The sequence below is a fragment of the Phyllostomus hastatus genome, unplaced genomic scaffold (assembly GCF_019186645.2).
Source record: "Phyllostomus hastatus isolate PE091 unplaced genomic scaffold, TTU_PhHast_1.1 phas_scaffold_177, whole genome shotgun sequence".
Classification (NCBI taxonomy): Eukaryota; Metazoa; Chordata; class Mammalia; order Chiroptera; family Phyllostomidae; genus Phyllostomus; species Phyllostomus hastatus.
The window spans coordinates 240364-250963 of NW_025334012.1; the positions used below are offsets into that span (position 1 = coordinate 240364).

At 35.9% G+C, this 10600-nt stretch overlaps 1 protein-coding gene and 1 pseudogene across 1 annotated transcript; one reads left to right on the forward strand and one right to left on the reverse strand.

Annotated features, from left to right (window-relative positions):
- The first annotated feature begins 312 nt into the window (after positions 1-312).
- On the forward strand, positions 313-1260 carry LOC123831422 (olfactory receptor 8J2-like). The gene has a single exon (XM_045858302.1). The coding sequence runs from the start codon at positions 313-315 to the stop codon at positions 1258-1260; it is 948 nt and encodes a 315-aa protein (XP_045714258.1).
- A 2613-nt stretch (positions 1261-3873) lies between these two features.
- On the reverse strand, positions 3874-4846 carry LOC123831497 (annotated as a pseudogene).
- Between the last annotated feature and the right edge of the window lie 5754 nt (positions 4847-10600).

Here is a 10600-nt window from a genome sequence, read left to right on the forward strand (position 1 = left end):
TTCCTGTTTTAGGATTTTGTGAAAAGATTCAGAGAAAACAAGATGTGAACAAAAAAGCTGATAAATACACAGATGGCATATGACAGATTCATATACTTGAAACATATATAACTTTATTAACCAATGTCACCCCAATCAATTTAATACAAATTTTATAAAAACACATAAAAGCCAATGACAGACAACAAAAAAATAAAGAAATAAACTGATTTTAAATGAACCTTTTAACAAGCTGGCATCAAACAGAGACAGCACCTTATTGTCTGTTCATCTCTTCATTGTCCCCATTCACTGATGAAAGCAACAACATCAATGGCACCAGGGAATCTCTCGCAGGTGACCGAGTTCATTCTCATGGGCATTTCAGACAGCCCAGAGCTCCAGATCCCACTCTTCTTTGTTTTCCTGGTCATCTATGGGCTGACCGTGGCATGGAACCTGGGCATCATCACCCTCACCAGTGTCGACTCTCGACTTCAGACCCCCATGTACTTTTTCCTCCGGCACTTGGCCGTGGTCAATCTTGGCAACTCTACTGTCATTGCCCCTAAAATGCTGGTTAACTTCTTGGTTTCCAAGAAAACCATCTCCTACTATGGGTGTGCAGTGCAACTGGGTGAATTCATACTTTTTGTTGTGGCTGAGATTTTCACACTTGCTGCAATGGCCTATGACCGCTATGTGGCCGTGTGCAACCCCCTGCATTACATGGTGGTGGTGTCTCCACAGGTCTGCCTTCTGCTGGTGTTCCTTATACACTTCTGCAGCCTGACCACAGCACTGACTGTCTCTTCTTGTGTGTTCTCTGTGTCCTACTGCTCTTCCAATGTGATCAACCATTTTTACTGTGATATTATTCCTTTATTAGCATTGTCATGTTCTGATACCTATGTTCCAGAAACTGTTGTGTTTACCTTTTCAGTAATCAATTTGTTTTTCTCTATGATCATTGTTCTGATATCCTACTTTAACATCATCCTTGCCATCTTGAGGATCCGTTCCTCTGAGGGGCGACACAAAGCCTTTTCCACCTGTGCTTCTCACTTGATGGCTGTCACTGTGTTCTATGGGACTCTTCTCTTCATGTATTTGCAGCCAAGGACCAACCACTCACTAGATACTGATAAAATGGCCTCAGTCTTCTATACTCTCGTGATACCAATGCTCAATCCCATCATTTACAGCCTAAGGAACAAGGATGGGAAGGACGCATTGAAGAGGTTCCTGCATAACCCATTTCAATCACTCAGACTAACATAAATGTAGAACTATCTTCATGAAGGGTTTTCTTTGGCCTCTGACAATCCCGCTGTTCAGAGGCAACTAAGAGTTTAAAACTCCATGAATTTTAATGGGAAAATCATTATCCTTTTTTCTTCCAACCTCAAACACCCAATTTTCCCTTTAGAAAAATGCATTAGTTGACCCAAGAAAACACAGTTATGTAAGCAATAAACAGCAATATTAAAATAAACACATTTTAAAACACAGTTAAACATAGTGAAAGATTTTTATAATTTCTAAACGAGGAAGAGCAAGCCTGAAAGCTCATGGTGAAGGTGCACATGGTCACTTCTTGGAAAGTGGTGGAGTGAGACCATCTTTCCTGCCACAGATATCTTTTGTTCAGCTATTAAAAGTTTTATTGTTTTTGTAGCATTTTTCCTTCAATTTCTCAACCTTTTGCAACCATTTTTGTCTTGAGCTTAAAAGAAATTTGTATCACAGAGAAAAAATGAACCTTTAGAACAAAATAAAAACTGAACAAAAATGCTTCAGTAGACATGAAAACAAGAAACAGGACATGCGGCTAAACAAATAAAAAATATGTAAAAGGGGATTTTACCTTTTTAAGCCTTTCATTTTATCTCTTCATTTGGTGGATATACACAAAAGTGCCAAGTATTGCTATTTATCCAAAAGTAACATATACTCACTCTTTCTAAATTATACTCTTACACTAAACACTGTTGTGTTGACTTCTTTATGCAATCATAACAATAAGCACTTCTTATAGCATTTTTATTACTGTCTTTTGGAATGAAATGTTATTAAATAAAAAAAAGTTGTCCTCGAAGTGACACCAATTCTTAAGGGCACCCATCACCTCCACCACTGCCCCCAATGTCGACCCTCAATACCTGCCCTATCTCTGTACATGCAACACTTTACTAACATTTAGTAAAGAGAGTGGGTGCAACATGCAAGTCAAGATGATAAAATTTGAACCAGTTCACAACCTTTTCTAATTCAAAAGTAAAACTGAGAAACTTTAAGGTTTTCCATGGAGATTTTCTGGCCCCTTAAGCTCTGGATGAATTTGGTTGGAGCACTGATGCTTTCTCACTGGAAGTCTGCAGGACTTCATACCAGGTGTCCAGTTGTCCTGATTCACATAGATCATGGCTGCTTTCCAAAGGGCAGGTTCCACTACCACCTCCCTGAAAACAAAAAAGTCCTTTCTCAGAAATCATTTGAAAATGAAGGAAACTCACTGCAGATACAGTGGAAGGAGGCCAGGTAGAGGTTATGGTATAGCATCAGGCCTCCTGCTCAGAGAAACTGAACTGCTGAATTTCCCAGTCACCTGTCCATGTTCCCCAGCCTTACAGAGGAACCATTGTGCTGGCTCCTCTCTCTCTCACTCCTCCTTCTTGCCTCTCCTTTCTTTTTTTCTCTGTATTTCAATTATGTCATAAATTTTTTTTTCTATCCCTCTTACAAATAGAGCTATTACTTTATGGAGCTTGAGATCCTCCTATAAATTATACCCCCAGTTGTGACCTTCTATTCCAAGCTTCTCTACAGGACTGGTTTTGTTCTTTCAATACTTATAAAGACATTTGTATAAACAACCACCATTATCTCTGTTAGAGCAATATTATTGAAAAAAGGGGCTGTGAATACAAGTCTTTACTTCATCTCACAAAATGTACATGAATTGGGGTTAACAATAATATTGAACTAAATTCTAAAATATGTATTTCTAAATAAATATCAGAATATATATTTCTTATTAAGTCAGTCTAACTACAATAGCATTTTTGAGCTATAAAAGTCAGAGAAGGTTACTAACGATAAAAAAACACCGCTTTAGAAAATATCTCTCTCAAAGATCCAATACAATATAAAACTGAGTGATAAAGGTAATTCATGTTTTCACAATCATAAAACATGATTATATTAAGAAATGGACTGATGATATTATATTTTATTAATTTAAACCCCATTATGAAATAAACTGAGTACGAAACTTGAATGATAAGATATGGATACTTAAAATATTGCTTCTTAATCTCTGAATACTCAAAAGAGCTGGTCATTAAGTTAGAATACAGTATTTGGGTGGTCCCTTATCCAATACGACTAGTATCTTTATAAGAAAGGATAATAGGACACAGACACTCAGAAAACAGAATGTGAAGACACAGGGGGAAGATGGCTGTGCACGAACCAAAGAGAAAAATCCCAGAAGAAATCAACCTGCTTTAACTTGATCTCGGACTTCTACATTACAGAACACTGAGAAATAAATTTATGTGGTATAAACCACTAACTAGTCTATTGTACTTTGTGACGGCAGACCTGACAAACTAATGTAGTCACTATCAGCGTATATGTCAATATGTGTGAGTGCTGTGTTTCCGAGAACGAATTAAGTAAGAAACAAATAAATGATACAGTTTTCCTGCTTGTGTAGAAAATGCACAGGTGGACGTTTCCCTGTGACCTTAAAAACAAAAGGTGTAAGATGAATAACAAGACACAAGTATGCTAAAACAAAACATTTTATTATAACTTTTTGAGAAGAAGACACCAAATATCATTCTTATTTTATTTATATTTAATGGTTAGAGAGAAAATGTACTTTATTCATACACCATTTTTCCCAAACACTCTTTTCATTGCCGCCTTCACATCTTTGTTCCTGAGACTGTAGATGATGGGATTCAGCATGGGAATCACGATGCTGTAAAATGTTGACACTATCATGTCATGGTCCAAAGCATAGCTGGAACTCGGTCTCACATACATGAAGAGGATTGTTCCATGAAAAACTGACACTCCAGTTAGGTGAGCACCACATGTAGAGAAGACTTTTCTCCGACCCTCAGCAGAATGCATCCTCAGAATGGCCAACAGAATTAAACCATAGGAGATCAGGACAATCAGGACAGTGACCATCTCAACGGTGCCCACCAAGTAGAAGAGTAGAAGCTGGTTTGTGTGAGTGTCAGAACACGCAATAGCAAGGAGAGGAGGGATGTCACAAAAACACATGTCTGATTTCATTGGAGGCACAGAAGGGTAGCCTAAATGTGGCCACTGTGTGCACACAAGCATGCAAAATGCCACTGACATAGGAAGCAATGATGAGTGGCACATAGACTCTGGGTGACATGCTGACTGAATACAGGAGAGGGTTGTAGATTGCCACATAGCGATCATATGCCATTGCAGCCAAGAGGAAGCAGTCCGTGGTCCCAAAAGTAATTGCGAGAAACATCTGTGTTGCACATCCAAGGAGTGAAATGACTTTATTCCTTGAAAGAAAATCTACTAACATATTTGGAGTAATTATTGAGGAAATGCAGGCATCCACTGATGATAGCACACACAAAAAATAGTACATAGGGTTGTGCAGCCTGGAATCCCCAATGACCAATACAATCAGCCCTAAATTTCCCATCAGAGTGAACAGGTAAATTGCTAGAAATAGGAAGAATAAGATAATTTGCAGTTCTAGATTGTCTGTGAAGCCCTTCATTACAAATATAGTAATTTCGGTGACATTCTTCATGTCAAAACCTCATCAAAAGAACTTGAAGATATTTACAGCATTACTACTGATAGTGTTCTGACCAAATGAACAAATTTGTGACTCAGTTAAAGTGACCTATGTCTTCATATTTCTTTCTTTTTTAAAACTTATTTTAATTGTTGTTCAAGTACAGTTTTCTGTCTTTTACTCTCATATTTGTTTCTTTTCAGTAAATAATACCTCAGCTGCAGTTCAAGAACCAGGACCATGGCCAAGGGTCAAAGGTTGATGCCGCTCACTACAGAATAAAATGGAAAATTTGGGTTTTAACTCCCAGGCTCAACTCATATTATTTAAAACTGAGAAGTCAAGTTAGTAATTCACCAATGAATTCCATTAATTGTTTTCCTACTAAGTGACAATGAAACACAAATAAACAACTAAAAAACATTTTATTATTTCATTATGACATTAATTTTTATCTCAAAACAAAGTAAATATTGAAAGTGAACTTATATTACTAAAAGTGAATCTTTAAAATAAGTTTAAATATAGAACGTGTTAAATCAGCTTTGTTTGACACACTAACACCGAAATGAATTGTAATTTTTTGTGAGTTACACTCTAAAATCTTCCCACTCCCTTATGTTATTGAATAAAAAATAACTCCTATGTGGAATCTAAGGAACAAACTGAACTAACAGGGAAGACAGAGACAGACTCATAGATGGAGAGCAGATGACAAGTAGTGTGGGTGGGATATTAGAGGGTGCAGGGATTGAGGGACAAGGGAAAAGGACTCATGGACATGGTCAACAGTGTGATGATAGCTGGGGAAGAGGATATAAGGGAATGAAATGGTAAAGGAAAAATTACCATAAAGATTAAAATAAAATAATCCATATTACCTTAAGAACATGGATAATGATTTAATATAAAATTGTATGACAGTTTGTGTGTCATTCGGTTTGGTTTTCAAGTGTTCAACATTATATTATCTTTTGGGGGCAAGTATTTGTTCATTTGTATTCTTTTTGGAAATCTAAATTCTTAATACATGTTCATCTACTTTCTCAAAATTCTGTACTGAAAATGAACGAATGATATGAGAAGACAAGGAATATATTTTTTCTTTTAGAGTATTATACTTAGATAATGTTGATTTTGGATTCAGTGAAATAACAACTAGATAAAAGGTGCAGTTAAGTTCAGAAAGATCAGTATCTAGACATATAACAAGAGTAAGAAATAATCATCGCACCTAGACAGAAAACTTTTATTTAAAAGTAAATGAACCCAGGAAATCAGCTAGAAGTTATAGAAAAAAATCTTTCCTTCATGGTCCAATGGTTGTTTAAATAGGAGTCAAAGTGATACAGGAACCTGAACTGATGGTGTCATTTTTAGCCCATAATATAACACCAGTGAGAGGATGCATTTTGTTCAAGTGTGTTATCACATTCATTTATTTCATTTTTTATATGCACCCCTAGAAAATCTGAGTCAGTGTTAAGGGCACATAATCTGCTGCTAATTATATTTTGTACATTATTTTAATTCAAGCTCCATTTTCTATGTGTTAACATGAGCCCATTAATGAGAGAGGGAACCATTTGGAATCAAAGACTGAGAAGTCCTACTACCTTTTTCCTAGAAAACTCTGATTGTTAAAACACTGCATTCACTTCAGTAAAATTGTTTTCACTGTTCATATTGCTCATTTACATATTTGTCTATTTATTATATTTTCAAAAGTATACATTGTAAGTAATATATAAATCTTTGCTTATAAAACAATTCCCCAAATGCAGAAATACACAGAGCAAAACATGACACTCTCCTTCCAGTTCCTCCTTCCACCCAATTTGCTGTCTCCTCCAGAGATAACAGTTGCTCTGGTCGTCCTTCCACGCTGTGTCTTTTCATATACACTTAATGTGTGTTTGTCTATGTACGCTTAAGAATTAATAAAATCATCCTTTGCAAAAAAACAAAAATAGAGAACAAAGCACATACTAAAAATCTTCTGGGAAAGATCAAGTCAGGACTACCTAGAAGAATTGTCAATAGCAGGAGAAAACATTATCATATAATTATTGGGAAGATTAAAGGAAAGAAAACAGAAGCTACTCATATCAAACATCAGAGAAGGCAGAATTTAGTTTGAATCCTGTGTCCTGAAACAAAAACTTTGGAACATAAGTTGGAGCACTTTAACCACTCTCCTGATGAATTGAACGTTTTTGAGCTACTCTGACACAATAAAATCCTTTTCAATACTTTATTTCATTTTAAAAATCTTTTCTTCAATTCCCAGTTTTGCTGCTTTATTTAAAATAGAAATTCTGAAAGATTTTGTTGTGCATGAATCTGTGTCTCACAGTTTGGAAAGCATTTGACATTTTCTGTGACTTGAAGTGCATCAACATTTAAAAATATTGCTCCCCTAGAAATTACATGTCTGATTCTTCAATATACCATAGTAATAATTGCTTTGGGGATGACCTATACGTATTACTATATAAACTTGTTGTTTTTCTTCTTGTAATTATTTTATTTTATTTTTTATGGTTGTTCAAGTACATTTGTCTCCATTCCCACCTTCCATTCTTACCAAATAGACTGAAAAAACACAGTTCTTTTACATTTAAGGAATGCCATGGTGAAGGATGACATGACAATTGACCAAAGAGAGGGTCTGATGAAAGAATTTGTGTAGGTGAGGTCAGAACAAAAGAGACAAAAGTAACAAAACAAACTTTGATAAATGTGATGCTGTCAATCTGTGTTGTAATGCTGTTAAAAATTACAAGAAAAAACCTCCACCCCAAAAACAGCTCTTTTCATCAATTCCATGAAGCCCCCCAGTACAAGGAAAATGATATAATATCTGGAATTTGAAAGTATGTGCTCAGCTCCATCATTAAAAGTCATGTGTGATGTTAGCTTCCCTCCACAATTTACTCTTCTTTAAATAGCAGTAAATTTAAACTGGCAGAGCAGATGCAATAATGCACAGACACAGATGAATTAGATAGGATTTAAATATGATTCATATGAGCAGGTATTAATTAAAACAATAAGTATTTAAAACAAGTTTTTAAAAATATGTCAATTTTTATTATAAATTTAACATGCACATGTAAGTGAAGTTTGTCACTACATGTATTCACTTTCAAAAATTAGCTAATATTGGTCCACAACACTCATGGCATAACCACATCATCGAAAAACAGAGGTGACCAGAGCTTTGAACTAGATATCCTGTTTTTATCTACATGTAATATTTTCATTTTGTGATGATTACTTTGCACTTGAACATTTCTCTATTGGATTAAGTCTAATGAATTTTACTATAATTTTAGTTTTTCTTCTGTGCACTCTTCTGTGTCTGGATTAGAACATAAAGAGAATTGTGAGTTGTATAATTTATTAAAACAGTACTAAAGATACACACAGGTCACCATGACACATTTTTTCTACATTGAAGTGGGCTTAGTTTTGCACTGAGCAAATAAGATAATGAAAAGCACCATTGTAAATACTTTCCTTAAATGTCTCTCACAACCATCATTTCTGACAGATGGGTGTGAATGAAATTCATTAGGACATAAGGATAGGGCTCAGAGTTATAATGAGAAAATTACCATATAACTTAAAAAGTTTAGTAATATAATATCAACCTTTATGAATTAAGGTAAACCCACTTCCAATAATAGAACATTAATACTTGGCAGACTACCACAGAATCCTGGGCTCAGTATTGAGACACCGAGCTTGCACAGGAGGAGAGGAATGACAGCAGCCACTTGTCAAGCTGAGGGAAAAGACTTCTGCTCACACCACTGTATCTCACCTGTGTAGCAACTCTCACTTGAGAGAGTACCAGAGCCGGAGTCACTCCCAGTCACCCTCAGGGGGAAGGCACTTTCCACTTATCCCCCATACACCATGGCTTCATTCTGCAACTGTCCTCCTCACTCCCTGCCCAACAGAAATACTCAGCACATGGCCTTGATGTATTTGAATTTTTTTAAATGATTAAGACTACTGAAACCTTAGTAAGTAAGTAGTGATCTGAAGTGGCTTCTACATAACATAGATAACTAAATAAACATACAGAATTTTTTATTTTCCTCATTATATGAAAATAGCACCCAGCTAGGGAATGCATCAAATATTTTCTTGCCTTCTATTGGGAAATTTACTGTTTTGGTACTTCATGGTGCTCTGACATTCTTTCATCAGAATAATGAAAATATGCACTCTATTGGGAGCATTCTCAATTTCCTTAAGAAATAAATGCAATGTTTTTTTATTCTAGGAAGTATTGTCACTCAACTCTTAGTCTCTGCAATCATCAGACTGTGATGAACTCAACTGTGCAATCAATAGGCAACAACCAAAGGGCTTAGCATTGAGATTTCATAACATATATTTGACCCATTATTTTAGATCTTACCTATTAAAACATTCTGCATACTTTCTGAAACTTCCTCTTACCTGTAGAACAAACAGCAAATGCATGTTTAGGTTCATTATAAATATGGTTTGTTTAGATTGCTTATATCAACCTATTCAACTTTGATAAAACCCACAGGGGATGCCCCAAGGGGAATATACCCCAATTACTTTCTGGCTTAAAATAGCAACATGATAATTTATTTAATAACAAAAAGTAAGCAGGTCTGGAGTACTATTCTACATGTTGATATTTAGAAAATCAATAAAGATATTTTCGGTTCTTTGATCAGCTAATGCATATGCACACAAACAGTAAACATGCATAGGCAAACCTAAACACAAAATAGAAAATTTTAACATAGGTAGAGGGGGAGGCCCAGTAAACATTTTATTTTTCTTCCATTTTCCAGAAGCACTCCACCTTTACCCAGGCTCAATCAGAGTGTCACAAAAGGACAGTGACAGACTGATGTAGTGTGAGAGGTCCCTGAGGATCTCTGAAGCAGGCAGCTCATGCTCCTGTTAAGAAGGTCAGGCCTTCACCTGGAGGGAAAAAGTGCTGAGAAGAGTGTCAGTTAGTAGGGCAGGTACAGCAGGAAGGTGAGGGTTCAGCAGGGAGGGAGCTTCTGGAAGATGTAGGGCTGAGAATGTTGTTACACGTCTTCTTGGAGAAATGTCTGTTCAGGTCCTGCACCCATTTTTAAATTGCATTGCTTGTTTGGGCTTCAGTTAAATAAGTTCTTTATGTATTTTAGATTTAACCCTTTATCATAGCTGTTGTTGGCAAGTATCTTCTCCCATTTAGGTGGTTGCTTTTGTGTTTTGTTGGCAATTTTTTTGTTGCTGTGCAGAATCTTTTTAGTTTGATACAGTCTCATTCACTTATTGTGTGTCTTTTCTTCCCTTACCTTTGGGGGTCAGTTTCATAAAATACTCCATAAGAGTAAGGTCCATAAGTTTAGTACCAATGTTATCTTCTATGTAATTTATTGTTTCAAGTTTTACATTAAGGTCTTTGATCCATTTCAATGTAAAACAGCACATTAACAAAATAAAGGATATAAATCACATGATCATATTAAGAGATGCAGAAAAAAGCATTTGACAAGATATGACATCTATTTTTGATTAAACACTCAGTAAAATGGGTATGGAATGAAAGTACATCAACATCATAAAGGCCTTACAGGACAAACCCTCGTCTCATATCCTATTCAATGGTGGAAAACTGAGAGCTTTCCCTGTAAGATCAGGAACAAGACAAGGATGTCCACTCTCACCACTGTTATGCCATGTATGACTATGACTAGGTTTCCTCACCACAGCAATCAGGAGAGAGAAAGAAATAAAAAGCATCCAAATTGGAAATGAAGA

Bases quoted from the DNA above. Each gene is read 5' to 3' on its own strand.
- LOC123831422 (XM_045858302.1), top strand. From the start codon at position 313: ATGGCACCAGGGAATCTCTCGCAGGTGACCGAGTTCATTCTCATGGGC.